The sequence below is a fragment of the Frieseomelitta varia genome, unplaced genomic scaffold (assembly GCF_011392965.1).
Source record: "Frieseomelitta varia isolate USP_RPSP 00005682 unplaced genomic scaffold, Fvar_1.2 scaffold_328, whole genome shotgun sequence".
In the NCBI taxonomy this organism is placed as follows: Eukaryota; Metazoa; Arthropoda; class Insecta; order Hymenoptera; family Apidae; genus Frieseomelitta; species Frieseomelitta varia.
Window position 1 is genome coordinate 3793 of NW_025110066.1, and position 18221 is coordinate 22013.

At 45.4% G+C, this 18221-nt stretch overlaps 1 protein-coding gene and 1 long non-coding RNA gene across 4 annotated transcripts in view; one reads left to right on the forward strand and one right to left on the reverse strand.

Annotated features, from left to right (window-relative positions):
* Positions 1–1260: 1260 nt before the first annotated feature.
* On the reverse strand, positions 1261–17196 carry LOC122530116. The gene is made up of 3 exons (XR_006306913.1): positions 17078–17196; positions 1940–2211; positions 1261–1870 (listed from the first exon to the last, which is right to left on the reverse strand). It is a non-coding gene; the product is annotated as an uncharacterized LOC122530116 (long non-coding RNA).
* LOC122530115 (nucleolar protein 4-like) overlaps positions 16540–18221 on the forward strand; it is a 178072-nt gene continuing 176390 nt past the window's right edge. For all 3 annotated transcript variants that reach the window (XM_043656787.1, XM_043656788.1, XM_043656790.1), the window contains exon 1: positions 16540–18001. In XM_043656787.1, coding sequence (XP_043512722.1) covers positions 17957–18001 — 45 coding nt within the window. In that variant the 5' untranslated portion in view covers positions 16540–17956. The remainder of the gene's footprint in view (positions 18002–18221) is intronic.

Consider the following 18221-nt stretch of genomic DNA (forward strand, 5'->3'; position numbering starts at 1 on the left):
TATAATTGTCGATATAACACGACGAGTCTTTTTCTTTGTTTGTAAATTTTCTGCCACAGTAATATTTGTTTACTTAAAATTTCATAGTTTCTTAATCAATAATATTACTCTTTTACGTTATTTAGACATTTCATTTATATTTATATTATTTACAATTAGTAGATATTTTTTAGTTAGTATTTAGTACTTTTGTCACTATTCCAAAATCTGCTAAATATGCTCCCATAGAGAAAGTTAATATTAATATTGTATTTTTTTCAGTGCCGATAAAATTAATATTGTATTTTTTTTTTTCAACGCCGATTATAAACGTTCAAACAGTAACGCGTGTGCCGCTAAACAGTTCATCGATATAACAAACATGTATCTCGAGCTGTCTCCGCCAGCGTTCACAATTATACCGCAATTTTTCGGAATAACAATGACGATCGCATTAATGATCACCGCGAAATATACGGGAACGGGGCAGCGGCCGCAGCGCGATATAATTAATGGTCAAGTTTCGAGGTATTAATTATAGAAATAATTACGTGTGATACTACGCCGCTTAACGGCGGATAGAATAAACTCTACACGCGTCCGTAAATCTTACGCGCGATGAAACATTTCGATACACCGATAATTTCACTTTTTAATGGGCCACGATGCGACTAATTGTTGAAATGACCCCGCGTATGATATTTAATGACATCAATGGACAGATATCTGATGAAATTGGCCAATGAATTGTGACGAAAATTGTGATGGAAATTGGCGACCCCGGGTAATTTGAACTGAATACCTAAAGAGGAGGAAACGATTCTCGTAGTTCTATAATACGTGCTGCGGCTCGTTCGAGAGTTTTTGGACGTTTATCGCGGAAGAAGTTTCGCGCATGCGTTGTTTGCCTTACGCGAAATGTTCTGAAATTACGAGAGACGGTTATTGCAATTACAATATTGGTATAATACTTGGAGCCAATCTGAAAACGTACAAAGAAGTCGCGCAAGTATATACATTGTGTTGAAGCCACAGAAATATTTAAACAGCCACTGCGCGAATCAACTTCAATATTACGTGAAATCATTTTTAATACGTGTCATCTATACGCTCAATTCTTAATTGATAACATCGGAGACCATGACAATTAATTAAAGGTTAGAATTTTATCAACATACTTAATTTATTTATACGAATAATTTTATTAATAATATATCTTAATTAACTTGTATAATTCATTACCAATTCTGAAATTTTGGACTTTAATTTAATTCTCTGTCACAAAATAGAAAGTAAAGTTAAATATCCTTAACACTTTTAATATTTCTCCTTTTCTCGAAATTTCATTTGCAACGTATGAAAAGGGGCTAGAGATATCTACATTTTTGGCTCAAATCAATTCGAAGAATAATTAGAGACCGAGAAACATCTCTGCTCTATAAAATACAAAAGTTCTCTGTTCCAGACAATTTTTATTAATAATAAGATCATCGTCGTATAAATATCACGTTTCTTCAATAAGTTTCTCAAACAGCTAGAAATACTTGATCTTCTACTATTCCTCAATCAAACCCCATTCTTACGTTACTTAAAAAGAGAAAGAAAGAGAAAGCAATAGGGAGTGAGTAGAATTGATTCGCGTGGTGGCGAAAGCGAGCAATTGCTAGCCACGTCATGCATCCGATCATCGAAACCCCTTCGTTCGAGCAATCGTCCCTGGAATCACTGTCCATACGGATCCAGATCTATCCGGCTGCACGATCTAGCCGGCTAATTGAGAACGATGAGCAACTCCACGTTCTCTTGCCGGACGGGATGTCTTCGTCCAGTGGGCGAACTTTGGGGTATTCCCCCGGCGACGGCGGCCCAAGACACGGATGGACAGGGGCTCCTGGAATTCGACGGTGCGTCAAATTGATCCTTGCTTATCCCTGATTCCACTTTGGGATAAGATACATACGTTTATGAAAACGATGGTAACTACGCCGTCCGCTGGGAGATCGGCGAGAGGCGCTGTGCAAACGATGGCCTCGTTATCTACACGTTTGCGCCGTGCATAGGGTATTAATTACGGTGGACGCCGTCGGGTTTAATCGAGTATCGCGACGTGAAACGGATGCTGCTCCAGGTGTGTAGACTCAGTACTGACGGATCAAGCATATGCGTCACGGACTTTTACGTACATACGTCGGGTTTGTTCGTGTTTGCATTGAATTTTAGCCTTCAGCGTTGCTGGAATAAACGAATCGTAAGAATACCTTACTATACTGCTTTATAAAGAAAATCGAATTGTTAGTGTGTTGTGTTATTGCAATTACTATTATTATTTAATAATTATTATTATTACTTTTTTAGAATTCTGTCTTTGTTTTATTTCCTATGATTATTATTGTTACTTCCTTAGAATTCTATCTTTGTTTTATTTTCTATGATTGTTATTATTACTTCCTTAGAATTCTATGTTTGTTTTATTTCCTATGATTATTATTGCTACTTCCTTAGAATTCTATGTTTGTTTTATTTCCTATGATTATTATGTTACTTCCTTAGAATTCTATGTTTGTTTTATTTCCTATGATTATTATTGTTACTTCCTTAGAATTCTGTCTTTGTTTTATTTTCTATGATTGTTATTATTACTTCCTTAGAATTCTATGTTTGTTTTATTTCCTATGATTATTATTATTACTTTCTTAGAGTTCTATCTTTGTTTTATTTCCTATGATTATTATTATTACTTCCTTAGAATTCTGTCTTTGTTTTATTTCCTATGATTATTATTGTTACTTCCTTAGAATTCTGTCTTTGTTTTATTTCCTATGATTATTATTGTTACTTCCTTAGAATTCTATGTTTGTTTTATTTCCTATGATTATTATTATTACTTCCTTAGAATTCTATGTTTGTTTTATTTCCTATGATTATTATTATTACTTCCTTAGAATTCTGTCTTTGTTTTACTTCCTATGATTATTATTATTACTTCCTTAGGATTCTGTCTTTGTTTTATTTTCTATGATCATTGTTGTGGCAAATTCAACTTTCTCTTATTGATATTAATTACAGTAATGGCTCGATAGGATAAAATACAAAGTAAACGGAATGAATACAACAAACAGAGTATGGTGTGAAATTAACGTTAAATAGAATTGCATACAATAATTTTCGCTTGACGAAGGAGAATGGTTCAGTTGTTCAGAGAAAGAATTAGCGTGTGTATCAATTTAGTCAGTATGGTAAAGTTAATCATGTGTGCAAGAATATATAGAATAAATATCTTCTGAGATTCGTAGAAATCTAGTATTAAGCTTCGATAAGTTCGAAAATGTCAAATTGTTGCAATTATTCATTATTTTGGAGATATACGTAAGCCTGTGCTATTTTAGCTGCGGGCAACTCGAATAATGCCAAGAGTGAATCACGATTATGCCAAAACAGGTTTCCGAGGATTTCAAATTGGTGATTCCAAAGGAGATTTTAAACATTAATATTTGACGCGTGAATTTTTCCCACGAAGACTTCAGTTGATGATGTTCATTTATTATTATATTTGTTTTCAACGTTTCACAAAAGACACGGTGCAACTACGCGAATCTGATTCGACATTGTCTGAAAAAGACGAGTTGCGCTGAACGCGAGAACTCTAAATGGTAACTAATCTCACTCAAAACCGATATGATCGAGTCGAATGAGTAGCCAAGTACATACGCATCGCGGAAGCGAAATCCGCGACGCTAGTTGAATCCAAAACTGGGCCATCTATTCCCAATCCGAATCCGCCGACGAACCAACGGCCTCCTGCGAGCCTTTCTAATTTCCCGAGAAACCACGAAATCCAGCCACGTCTAACCATCCTCCGGCTCGGAGTAACGAGCAACGAGGAAGGACAAAGGGCCCTCTCTAAGCAAGGCACAAAAGACATCCATAAAATCAACGGAGGAGAAAGGAAAAAAAAAAAAAGAAAAAAAAGAAAAGCGGCGTGAGCTGAAAGTCATGCGCGCGCGCGCGTCCTCGTGAAAGCCGCGGATCCTGTTCTAGCCACTATTAAAAGAAGCCTCTCACCCCCTGGGAGAGGTAAGACTAGCGATGGGACCAAGTACGCGCTAAGTATAACCGATATCATGGAAAATCAGATTTGTTCAAAGAATCTGCGTCTGAATCTTCTCGCCAATGATTCAACAAGTTGAATCTGCGTTTAAACGGAATTAATTTACCAGTGTTTATCTTAATTACGAGCACCTATGTTCAAATTAAATTTAACAAGTACCAATATTTCAATTAAATTAATTTACCTATATTAATTTAGTAATAATAATAATTATATTAATTCGCCTATATTATCTTGGTACCTATGTTAAATTAAATTACCTATATTTTTACTAATATTATTAACATTTCATTAATATTTATTTTTATAAATAATTTCTTGCGATAATCTTGCATGAAACACTCGTTGAATTCATTTGACTTAACGTGCTACAAATCTCACGTGCCGAATGCACAATACATATTAATATGTTACGTATAGTATATTTACGCTCTGATACGGTTGATAAAACTTCTGAACGAAATTTCCTTCGAAATTCCTGCTCGCGAGAAACCTAACCCAAACCATTGAACTCGTCGTCTTCGACAGCAATCGAACCCCTTCCCACGAGTATTACGAGCTTTTTTACACATTACTCGCACTATAATAGAAAATTGGGCAAGATGAATTTCGGGCTTGATCACATCGCTAGGTGTGCAACAACGCGCGAGTGCGTTGCATAGAACAGAGACAGGGACGAGTGAACGTCGACTGGGAGACGGGGCAGCACCGTCTTTGCACGTGTGATGGAGACAGAACGGCCTCGGTGAGTCTTCCCCGGGTATTAACGCCGGGGAATACATTAGAGGTGGTGGCGAGGAGCGGTGCGCCGAGGAGGCGGCAACGTGGCCACCATGTGTGATGGCAAAGTTGAACGTTTCTTTCTTTCTCGGCTCGTAGCCGGACATATATCTGCGCCCCGCCACGTCCTGCATATAAGAGAGGGACTACGCAGCCGAGACGAGAGATGCTTCTTCTCCCGGCTGACTCGTACCTGGCCGCAGAGACCACGGATACGCTTCTCTCTTTCTTCTTCTTCTTCTTCTTCTTCTTCTTCTTCTTCTTCTTCTTCTTCTTCTTCTTCGTTTTCGTCCTTTTCCCTTTGTGCACGTTGCTTTATGGTTTTTGAAAGAACCGGCCAGGAATTTCAGACGACGAGAGGCAACGGTTCGTTCCCCGTGGCTCGTGACGATGGGACGGTTTGGAGAGGACCGTGGGTAAGTTTCTGGGAACGGGGGTGGCTGGGCAAATTGGACGGTTTCGGGTGTTTTATTTCTTTTAGACACTCTTTGGGGATTTGGGAAGGTGCGGGGGGGGGGGGGATTGAGAGGTCAGGCTGTTGTCAGTGTGCGTGGAATTAATAACGATCGTCCCCATTTTTTGTATCCTATTTTTGGCCAGGGGGAACGTGAAATTAAATTTTCGCGTTAACGATGTTAACTTTAATGTTAGACACTCTCACACAGATGGATTCTATTTGTTTCATTTACTGGAAACTTGGATTGTTTACAGGGAAACGACCCACAACTTTGTAAAAGTGAATATCGCTACGTCACGGGGAAAGAAGAAGGATGATGGACTGAACGTGTTTCGAAACGGGCACGGACGCTGCGAAATCGGACAATTTAATATCCGTAACAATTTTATAACCCATTCAAGATTCATTCGGAGGTGTAATAAAAAGCTTAAAGGGCGAAAAGGGAAAGAGGGGAGAGAGAAAGAGAGAGAGAGAGAGAAAAAAAAATCGCTGGGAAAAGCCGCCTCTCTGGCTCTCTCTGTATGACAGCGACGCGGGAATAATTGGACAATGTAACGGGGGAATGGGCAAAGAAAAATATTTGACGAAGCAAAGGGTGAAATACTGCCGCCGTTCGACTTTTTTTTTTTTTTTTTAATACAGCGCAGAGTGATATCCTGTATCGAAACGAGGGAAATTCGAACGAAGACGGAGAAAAGGACAGAGGATCTCGGTGCGATTCGAGTCGGTGGAAACAGGTTGGAAAACTTAAGAATACTTAGCGAAAGAGAGAATGTTGTTCGATACCGTGTTGTTCCCAGTGGCAGACAAATCGTCGTATGTGGCGGGCATCGCAAATTGCTGATTAAAAAGAACTGGCGTTTCCAATTATCATACGGAAAACAAATTTCTGCACGCGTAGCGCGCACAAGGGAATTGCCGGCAAAATGAACGAATATGCCATTCGTTAGACCCATTACGCGAAACGAGGTTCCAAGTGTGCGAGGCAAATGGATTTTTCGCTCGCGATTTTTCTTTTTTTTTTTTTGTGTCGCAAGGAGACAATTTCTTGAGCAAATCGTACTCGGAACTCGAGAGAATATCGAAAAAGAAAAAAAAAAAAAAAAGGAAGAAAGAGAAGAACGTATCTGAATGATTGAAAATTTCAATGCCAATGATCATTTGGTTTACAAGAGTATCGTGTCTTTTCTTGGATCTTCCTTGTCTTTCACACGACAGCATCTATAAAAAAATAAAAGTTAACGTTTGCCAAACTAGTGGCTTTTCTAGATTAATAGGGCGATATTAATATTTTTTTTTATAGCAAGTGGATCTAACAAAGCGTCGGAAATTACATGTATAATTTCACTTGAAGGAACGACGAAACTTGTAAAAACTGTGTCGAACAATTTCAGTCTGAAAGAAAAAAAAAAAAAAAAGAAAAAAAATTACTCCGCGAGATATTCAGGTGTTCCTATTCCAGTTCCCTGCGTTATTTTTTTCAAACATGGTTCACAAGTTTCATCATACCCTTTACCCTGTAAATGAAGTGCGTTGCAGACGAGAGACAAACCAAGTATGCACTGCTGCCTCTAGCTGCTTCATCGATGGGAAATCATCCACTTTCAAACTTGTTGATCCATTCACGGATATACATTTTACGACGGATACACAGTATCCGCGCTGCGTCACAAAATGAACTAATATTATACGTATATTACCTCGGATATTCTCCCCTATATCCAAACTAATAAGAAACGACCGACTGGTCCGAGTACGTCGAACGAAACTCCATCATCGAAACCATTCGGTTATCCAAGCCAGCTCTCCTCCGTGTTCGAATAAACGGCAGTTTCACTCTGCGTACGGACACAGCGTTTGCAACGTTGACCAAGTTACGGTCAAATGGCGACGTATCGATAATTCCCACGAAGCTAACTCGAAAACTACACGAATAGAGAGCGAGGAGAAAAAAAGAAAAAGGACGAATCGTTAAAAGCTAGTCACATGACGGGACAGTTAAACACGGTTCGTAGATCGCATCGGCGCGATACAGCCATCGAGAGTAATCGCGGGTATCTCATTTTTGCCGGTGCAAATGGAACAAGGTAATAAGAGGCAAAAGGGAGTGGTTGCAGTTTCGAGACGAGAGAGCGTTGCATCGCATGCGACCCATCCACGATAATTTACCAACGTGTCGGCTTTTACGAGCGCGAAACGTGCCCCGTTCACCGGCCGATTCTTCGTCCGTTCTAATGGGATTATCCCGATTAAATACCGATTCGTCTTAACGGTACGGGATAACGCGTTCCAACCCGGTGTCCAATCTCCCGACCGCTCCGTCCCGTTAATCCTTTTATATAGTATAACCTCGTGCTGAGGAACTTGAAACTACCTGTCCACGGATCTATTGTTTGTAAAATCATATTCGCCTTGCTTTGCCGTTGCATTGTTAAGTGTAAAATTAATTTGTGGACCTGACGATTGGATCGATTCGAGTACTTTGAGGGTCAACGTTTCAAAATGACCGAGTATCGTCGTGTAGTTTTAATAAACAGCACTGCAGTTAAAGAGAAACACAATGTGGATATATTCTTCGGGATTAGAAATTTCCTCCCCACTGCATCTCGTTTGATCCAGCACCTTTCAAATTACCATTAGTTTGTTTCAGCTATCTACTTTAAAACACCCAAAGAGATTACTGTTTTCATTTTCTTCAGATAGAATGTATTCCGATTTCTTGTAAATGAGAAATTTCTGAATCGATTCACGTACCAAATATTGGTACATTGCAATGTATCATTGTGAAAATACCGAACGACTTACTCTTGTGACAGATCATAAGTCGAATAAATTTAAATAAAATCAGTTACGACTAAATATAAATATAAACAGTTACGATTGAAACTAGAATAATTTTCTTAATCTTTCTGTAAGTAAGGTAGGATTTCCGAACAAGAATCAACCACGTTTACAACGATACTGTTGAGAGGAACGTTTCTCCTTTCTCACACGTAATTTTCAACTGTTGCCGTTCGCGTTGGACGTTAGAAAAATTTCTGACGTCAAGACACGTGCGTCGTGAGGTTTACAGGAAGTCCCACGTTCACAAGAGTACCGTCCACGAATCAGTTTTTCGCCTCCCCTTGCCTGACAAACAATGAAACGGCTGGTTCGGGGACTAGAATGTCCCTGTTTCACCGCCAAAGATCCTCTTTTTGCCAGCTAGGCCAACTGCCTGCGAGCAACGTGTCTTGAAATGCTCGATGCAGCTTCGCGCGTGCATTACGTGTTTAATCGCATGGCGAAATATTAGCACCGCGGATAATTGTAATCATCTTTGGATCTCGTAAACACTCGTTTCCTAGAGAGCGGTACAACTGAAGTTTGTGAAGTGGGATTGCAATTTTTTATGGTAACTAAAGTAATATTAAGTAGCGGCTAGTAGCGTGGACTTTTGTGAATGTTTACGTTTCCACGAAGATAACTAGGAAACTAACACTTCGTTTGTAGTTCTTTTCAATTATCAAATTCTACGATTTTTTTTTTTTTATCATTATACGCATCATGCTACGCGATAACGTTGTCGTATTTCTTCATCGTTGTATTTTATGTAATTTACTAAATTTTAAAGTATTACGGTGTCATGGTGAATTAATGGCTCAACTTTAACTACAGATCTGCCTGATTGTTATTCATTGTAACAAATATTCTGTTTTGGATATTTCAGATACTTTTACGTATCGTGTTCTTTAGTTTTCTGGAACGTTTCCAAATTTCCCAAAAATGCGTACGATCAAAATATAGTCTAGTTAAAGTATAGTCGAAAATCAAGAAAAAATAATAAAAATTACTGGAGAACAAAAGAAATGGTAATAATGAGTAAAACATAACCAACAAAACCAACACCTTCAGAAAGATAAAAATGCATAAAATCTAACTTCAGTACTTAACTCGCGAAGAAACTATTATTAGGCATCATTTTTCAATTTCAAAGTATTATCTTCGTCTTGACAATAGTTGCAACACACAATGCACGATCTAATTTTAGAGGATTACACAGTACGAGTATTTTACACTTACGAGTCGGGCGTATTTTTCTTCGCTCTTCGCTCGATCGTTAAAAGTCAATTAGACTCGAAAACGATTAAATCGACACTGTCAATATTGATAAAAATCTCACGTGCGCGCGAGCAGAGTCGTTAATAAGAAACCGAAGCTTGTTTCCCGGTTCTTTCGCGAGAAGCTGCGACAGGAATTATAACGCAGGTGGAGAAGTGAATCGTTGAGCATACTCACCGAACAAACCAAGAAAACGAAAACAGTCTAACACGAAAATGACAGAAATAATCAATTTTCGTAGTAATTTTTCGCATCTACTACTACGATGCGCTTTTAGAAATTTCAACGACGAGAGCTTGTATCGTGAACTATAATTTTCCTGTTCCTCGCACTTTCATTTTTCTCCCTCTGATGCATAATTTCCACTAGTGTGAGCTCCAACATTCGATCATTCCCGACTTTTCTCTCTTTCTGTAACAAATGAAAACGTTCGAATCGACGAGACAGGGGTGGAAAGACGACGACCTTTGCACACGTAGTACTTGCCCTGCCATTTAATTCCCCCCTTCAATCAAATTATTACCATCATCCGTATGATCAATATTATTATTATTTATATGATAGGACGTTTCTAAGCAGGATAACACAATCCCCTGGCCCGATGACGCAGTTCATTTGCCACCGAGCAACCCTTGCTCGTTGCCACGTTGTAAGACAAACGAGACTCGTTTCATTCTATCTTTAATCCCAATTTGACGGAGGTTTATTAAAAAAGTACAGTATACGAACACGATCCTCGAGGATTCGGAACGAGATACAAGGTAGGACAAATTCAAATTACCTGGAACATGAGTCGAAGCTTGAAACTCCGGTTGGGAAGATCCGATTCCCTTGAAAGTGTTGGAAATCGCGATTCGCAAAGTATCAAAGAGAGTTTAAATTATGACAAACGAGAAACACATTCACTGACTGTTCGCTCCCGTGTAACAACGTGTGTCCGAGGTGATACGAATTTCTAGAAGGGCTACTTCGAACGCTCTAGCGCGCGACAAAGTTTGCAACAACGTTCCAGGCTGGGCAAGCTGTCTGTCGTATGAAAACGAGTCCTAGAGTCATCGACTGACGTAGGTTGAGAGTCACTATCCAACAGGCCGAAAGACAGGCAGCGAGAGGGAAGGAACGTCAGAGTGTCAGCGTAACTCGGATAGAGGGACCGAGGGAGAGAAAAAGAGAAAGCAGCGATAAAGAGAGAGAGAGGGAGAGGGAGAGGGAGAGGGAGCAGGAATGGGAGCCGACGGAGAGGAACGGAACGATCGGTCTAAGGTATAGAGAGCATGATGAGACTCGGCTTGGAAGAGGGACAGAAACGGGAACGTAGGAAGAGGGAGGGGAAGAGGCGCGCGGAGCGTAGCTCGACCCGGGGGGGGGGGGGGAGAGAGAGCGGCGGAGGCGAAGGAGGAACGACGTACGATGGGAAGAGGGTAAAAGAAGGCGAAGGGAGAAACCCCCCGTTGCGCCTACACTGGACTTGGGTTTTTTGTGAAGGAGCAGAGCGTGCTGGCGACCGGAGGAGGACGCAGGAGGACGCAGGAGGAGGGGCGGGCGACCGTGAGGAGCGGCAGTGCCGTCAGAGAGAATCCGGGGGAGGGGGGGGGGGGAGCGGCGGACGAGCGAGGGGGACGGTGCAGGGAGGCGACGAGGGGGATCAGCCGGGGGCTGTGGGGCGGGGGAGAGGGAGAGACAGAACTGGCAGCAGGCAGGGGCTGCTCTAGGGAACGAGAAACATAGATAGAGGATGGAAGGGGTCGCTCGAGAGAGAGAGAGAGAGAAAGAGAGAGAGGGTGAGGGAGGGTTAGGGTGAAGGCGGTGAAGGTGGATGGTGGTCGAGAGGGGAAGGAGGGTCGTTGCGCTCAGGGGGGAAGGTTGTGAGTCGGGTGGAGAGAGATACATAGGGGTGCTGGCAAAGGGTAGGGGACTACCGCCCAAGGCTTCAGAAACCAAGGGTGTCTAATGCCGAGTGGACTTTGTTCGCTCGCGAGATGACACACTGTGTACACACAAGCGCGCCTGGCCGAGCTGTGTGCGACACACCGGCGGAAGACAGCGCGACACACATACGCGCATATGTACATGCACACGCACGCACGTTGCGGAACACGAAGAGACAGGAGGCAGGCACGGGCAGGCAGGTTGCACGCTTCGCGTAAACGCGCGTGTTCCACCGGTATATGCCGGTGCTTCCGTGCTCGTGTACGGCGCGTACCGGGCTCGCGTGTGTGCGGATGGAACGCTGCGCGAAATGCACGCGCGTATCTTGCGTCGATAGCAGCGTAAATGGATCCAGTACATGGTGCGACGAGCCGCCGCTCGTATTAGGTACGAGTACCGACCAAACGTCAGGCCGGCGTTGCATTATGGTCGCATCGGAAAACGGGACACACGTATACAGGCGAGCGGCATGGCACCGGGGGGGTGTAGGATTGGGAGTGGAAGGGGCGGGGGGCGGGAGAGAGGGAGAGCGGCCTGGGTCTGGGTATTATAGATCTAATTCGACCGCTTTCAGACACGGACGGGACGTAGTTTTTTGTCGAGGACGAAGGGGTCGGTGGGGCGTGGGAGGCGGTGCGGTTCGATGCTTCTGAAAGTGTGCGGGGGTGTGTGATGGGTCGAGTGGTCTTTGTTCCCTCGTGGGATGACACGTTGCGAGGGCGCGAGCGCGCCGCTTGCATCGCGAACGCGGATATATGGTATACGTACATATACGTACATGTATATGTGTGTATGTACATACATCCGTGTGTGTACGTGTACGTACACGGTTAGACGAAGAAACGCAGCTCCTCTCGTGGCTTTTTGCGCCTTGAGAAAGTTCGTTTGGCGTGCTGCCTGGCTAACTCGTTCCGCTCCTAACTGCGCCTCGCTGTTCCCTAGAACGGCAGAAGCCAGCGGTGGAGCTACGAAAGCTTGCGCAAATGAAGATATTTGATGGGAGATTGAAGTCGGTCGTGGGAGTTGCGAGATGTTCGGAGTGGAAAATGGTTGAAACGTACGGGGCACGTGAGAGTTGTATGTTGATTCGCCGACAAGTCGAAACCAAGATGTACATCTTGTACAGATATAAGAGCGTACGCAAGATTGTACACAACGGTATTACATAATAGATCGACGTCTATTATACGCGGAGTATATAACATGGATTAATTGTTGAAAGAATAAAATGAGTATTTAACGCGTGCGTGCATAAATGCATCTTCAAATAGGTTCATAAGTGTTAATTGCTTTACAGCGAATACTTTCAAAACGTATCTACTAATTATCTCGTACGTTTTGACATGACGTAAGACGTACATTTCGAATTAACACAGTATTTTACTCGAGAGTCGTGCAGTCGATCTTCAACGTAACAAACCGTCATATCGGAACTTTTGTAAGGGTTCTACGACGTCGTACATCCGGCTCAAACGATTCGTAAAAAGTATGAAGAAGGCTCTTTCACTGTTCCGTCTCGTTCTTGTGGATTGCCGTCGAAGAAGTTTCGGCGATCGAATATTCCGATATGCGTTTACTATTATTCAGAGGAACGCCGCGATTCATTGCTATGTAAAAACAGTACGGCACGGTACTCAGGATCGGCTCGGAGCAACAGATTGTTACAAGAACAATACAGCTACATCTGTTAACACGTTGACTGCCATGAATTTTACATATTGAAATATACCACTCGACGATGTTTAATTTTTGCAAAATATAACATTATATTTGATTTTACTTAAATTGTCGAACATTATCTGTAATAATAATTGTCCAATTTTTCTTTTTATATAAAACCTAAGCCTCTGGATCCACCAATATAAAAGTTGCTCGCGATATCGCAGTATACATTATGTCTGTTCTAAAGTTTCATTGAGAGGACAGACATTTCTGATTTCAACTCTGAAATTATGATAAACTTCTTACAGTCGAAGTTCGATCAGCATTATTCCCACGGGCACCACGAACGTTGAAACGTCTTCCATGAATTTGATTCTCATCATCCGCGTTACGGTACGCACGCTCTTCTTCGTGTCGCCGAAATTCTTTCAACGCGCATCGGCGATAGCCCAACGTGGCATCGTAACGAAGAAGAAGCATAAAAGCAATCGCGCAAAACAATCGATGAACTCGGGGAGCGAGCTGAAGCGCAAAAAGCGGTCGATCGAACGCGCAATTTCTCGTACGTACACACCAGGCGGTAGTAGTTCGAGTAGGGGTTGGCGGTGGGTGTCGTCCCTTCCCACCGACAGCGGTGGCAGTCGAATCGAAAGCGGAAGATCGCACTTTCACCGGAAAGTTTCCAGCTTTTTTATGCGCCGCCGTGTCCCGAAGTTTTCCGCCCCCGCGGCAAACTGTTGCTTAGATCGTTATCGCGTGTACGGCCGCCGGCCGATAAGCCGCCCCGCCGCCCCTATCGGCGCGCGGCCGCAAGAATTAGAAACAATCTCGCGCGTGGGGACGCGGCTTTATGCCTGCCTGCCTGCCTGCCTGCCTGCGACTTTTCAATTTACCGGCTAATGAGCGCCGTTTAAAAAGGGTACCGCAGACACGCTTTAATCTGATTATCGATATAAAAAGACGGGCGAGGGGGGAGGAGGAAGGCGGGGAGATGGTCGCGAATGAAATATGAACTCGTTAATAAAACGGTGGATGCCCTTTCCCGGAGCGGAGCCGACAGCCCTGTTACGCGAAACGTCGCGCGACGTAACGCGTAAAACGAGGGAGAGGCAGAGGGGAAGGCGCGAATCGGGCTTCCGACTCCGATTGGTGGTCTCATTCGTTGAAACGGAATTGATAGGGGCGGTAATTCCCGCGGTTCGTTAGGTGTCTGACGGAAGGTAGACGACGTGGCACGACGTTCCTGTCGTTGGCGGCAGACGAAAATAACTAACGGCAAAACTTCGAGTGCCAATTCCCGACAGCCCGACTATGCCAAAGAGATTATAGACCGCGAGCAAGATGCTTGACCGTAAGTGTAGAGCCTGCGGAGGTGTTACGTGTTGACAGGAAATATATCAAGTTTCTACGAACTGTCACTTGCCACGCTACATATTTTACGCTGCCGCTCCGATATGCTCGGATCTCGATAAAAGAACATAACGTGTGAGAGAGTTTCGAGAGCACGTGGTGAGTTGCGTATGTATATATGTGTGTGTGTGTGTGTGTGTGTATATATATATATATATATATATATATATATATATATATTACTCGAATCGAAACCGGCTCTGGAAAAAGTTTCTTTCTTTCTAGTTTGAGAAATTGTTTCTTACCTAACATGTAGGTAAACCATACGAGGAGTACAACTATTCGTATATCCGCTCTGATCGATAAACTGGCATACCAGTTCGAAGGGAACGTGTTTGAAATAAATCGAGTTTAATTGACGACGTTTCGTGTCCTTTTCCCCTCTTCGAGTCGTTCTTACGGCGATTTCTATTGAAAACGCGGCATCCTCGGAAGAGGAACGAAACCGTAGAATGGCACACAGGCCTCTCTCCGTCCTAAGAAGAGTACGGTTCCCTACGTATTCCAGGCATCGAGAACAAAGTCTTCGTTGTGAAAACCATCGGTTGCCGCACGTTCACCGGAGACCGGTGCCGCTAGAGTCAAAGCAGGACACCCTCACGGACGTGTATCCTCCCTTATCGAGCCCGCAGGTGGTCGAGGCAGAGGCCGTTAGCTCGGCCGGCTAATAACTCGAAAGACGGACCATTAAAGAATCGTGGTGGAACACGCACTCGAGACTCGCCTCTCGGATGACTCGTCATCATCAGCGGCGTGCGTGTAAGTCGCGTTGCGCGCACACACGAGGAGAGCGGAACCGCGCGCAACGATATCGCACACAGCAGTGATGTGTCACGAGAGAGAGAGAGAAAGAGAGAGAGAGAGAGAGAGAGAGAGAAGGGGCAGGGGACAGAGATGGACATACAGATAGACAGCTAGCAACAGAGAGCACGGATCCCGTGTACGTCCGTCCACGTATCCATACAGACACGCGGGGACGTGTCCATACAGAGCGAGTGAGAGAGAGCAAGAGAGAGACAGAGAGAGAGAAAGAGAGAGGCGAGTAGCAGTGGCGTGCACATACCCTCCTAAGCACAAGCCTAACACACCCGTGGAAGCCCCTTCGGCCGATGAGTGCCAGCGTCCCTTGCCCCTCGCGCGCAACACTCCTGCCTGTCCCCCTTCACCCCAACACCCAGAGCCAAAGGTACTCTCTCTCGATTCTCCCTTCCTCCCCCCTTCCGCCGCCACTCTCTCCCCCCCCCCCCCCCCCCCCCCCCTCCACCCATCAGAAAGCCCTGTGTGGATGCTCGTGTGCGGCCCCTTGCGCCCCTTTCGATCCCTCCTTTCCCTCGGAGAGTTTACCCGTCCACCGGCCCCTTCGGTGTTCTGATGGTGACAGACCCTACCTTACCGCCGCCGCCGCCGCCGCCGCCGCCGCCGCCACCGCCGTGGGCCGGGGAGGGTCGAGGCGAACCGGCGAGGGCGCTGGAACGGTGGAAAGGAAGGACCGAGACGGACAGTTGGCTGAATAGAGCGAAAAAGAGAGAAAGAGAGAAAGAGAGAGAGAGAGAGAGAGAGAGAGAGAGAGAGAGAGAGAGAGAGGGCAATGGACAGATAGAGGGAGAGAAAGAGACAGGTGGTGCGGATCAGGGAGCGAACGAGCAGGAGAGAGACAGAGACAGCGGGCAGAAAGGAATAGCAAGGGGTGAAGGAGAGAGGGTTGACGCGTTCGAGGAGGACCGCTCTGGGGAGTGAGAGCGGTACGGGTCATAGCAGGGCGCGGCATTAGGGAGAGACAGAGACGGGACGAGGGAATGGGAATTGGGGGCGGGGAGAGGGTATGACAGAGAGCGAGAGAGGGAGAGAGACAGAGAGAGCCGTGAACGGAGTACCGGTGCGAGGAGAAAGAGAAGGAAAGAGAGAGATAGAGGGGGAGATAGAGAGAGAGGCAGAGAGAGAGAGAGAGTGAGTGAGTGAGTGAGTGAGTGGGGTATGGGTGAAACGTGGAGTGAGGTTGGCGTGGTTGGGGTGAGGAGACGTGGGGGAGTTGAGAGGAACAGGGGAGCGGCGCGGAGGCGGTGTGGAGAGAGGTGGAAAGGGTGAGGCGGACGAGGGGAGGGGGGTCGCCGCCGCGTCGCCAGTCGCCAGTTTGCCGTGAGCGCTCGTGATGTGAGGACGTTCTATGATTTCGTCTAGGAGCGTGGCGCTGTTTCAGCACTCGCACTAGCAGTCGGGGGAAGAACGCGTTTATTTTGCACGCAACCCGCGCTCCCTTGTCCGCGTACAGACAGACAGACAGAGGAACAAGGTTTGTCGATCGATTGTCCGAGTGATATCGACGATTATTTCCATCCAGGAGGAGGAAAGACCCTGAGATCGTGGATCGTCGAGAACTGACTGTGTACTATACTACTTGGACTACGATATTTCGACAATCGAAAAAACCCGCGGTGTGCGCCGGCACGCCACGTTTACACGAGGAACACGAGCGTCCCTCGCGCGACAAGGAACACCACAGCATCGTTCTCTCTCTCTCTGTCTCTTTCTCTTACTCGTTCTCGCTTGTGCGTCTCGCAAGGCTTGTCCTTGGCTCATTCGTGGGCACTCTGTTTGCCACTGTGTGTGACGTTTCCAGAGACTGGAGGCTACTGATTAACGTGTTCACTCACCAAAGACGATCTTTGTTGGAACGTTCGCGCGGCGTGGGGGTTAGGTTACCCGTCGTCCCCGTCGGTGTGTCAGTGTCCCCGCGTGATGCACGAACATTTCGATCGACCAGCTGATCGTGATTCTGGCAGTGTTGCATCGGCTCGATGGACTTTATAGAGTCAGCTCGTCCGTGGAGTATCGCGTACGTGAGCGGAAGATCGAATCGCAGTTGGACGAGGGGAGACAGTTTCCGCGCGCGGGCACACACACCGCAACGGCCCTTTTTTTCCTCGTTCGCGGCCATCTACGGCCGACACCTGCGGCAACCGCGGGAATTTTATCGCGGCAGTTCGCGTCGCCGCTGCTGCGTGGTGTTGTGTGCGCGAGCTTAAAGTTCGCGGATTGTGCGCGGGACAAGGACAGTGGCGCGCGTTGTGCGTACGCGTCTAACTAAAACGGTGACGGAGGCGCGGGTGTCAGACAGAGACGCAGCGAAAAGCCGAGAACTCCGAGGAAAAGTTCGCGGGTAAAACGTGCCCATCGTGACGTGTGCGCGAGGCATCTCTTCGTTTATATTTTTTTTTCTCCCCGTCTCTCTGTGTTATCGTTTCGCGATTGAATCGAGGATACAAGGACCGAGTTCCGGGAATCGTACTGGAAAACGGACAGAAAAAGACGTAAGGACAGGTCGAAACGCGCGAAACGGCGTTCCGCGAAACATCGCAGATCCGTGTGTTTACATTTCGGGTGTACCGAGCTCGTCGTTCGCCATCAATCACAAGGGTGAACGCTGATAACGCCGCGCGCGTGACGGAGCAGCCTAACCGCGGAACGGCGGCAAGAAGGAGACACGAGCTGCCACACAAGGGGAAGAAAGACAGGCTCGCCGGGACTGAATAATGTCCGCCAAGCGAAAGGCCACTGCCATCATGCAGCATCACAAGGTGAGTCGACCGATTGCCACCGTATCGCCACGTGATCACTCTTTTTTTCTCCTTCGCCAAGTCGCGCCGTCGATGCGCCAAGTCCGGCAAAAACTCGTCGCTAGAGTCAAAGTTTAACTCGCCGGCTATAACGGCTCGAGGTTCAAGGTTGTCATTTTCCTTTCCTCTCTCAGTGTGTTACTGTGTGCGACGTTGGATCGTGACACGATAAAAAAAAAAA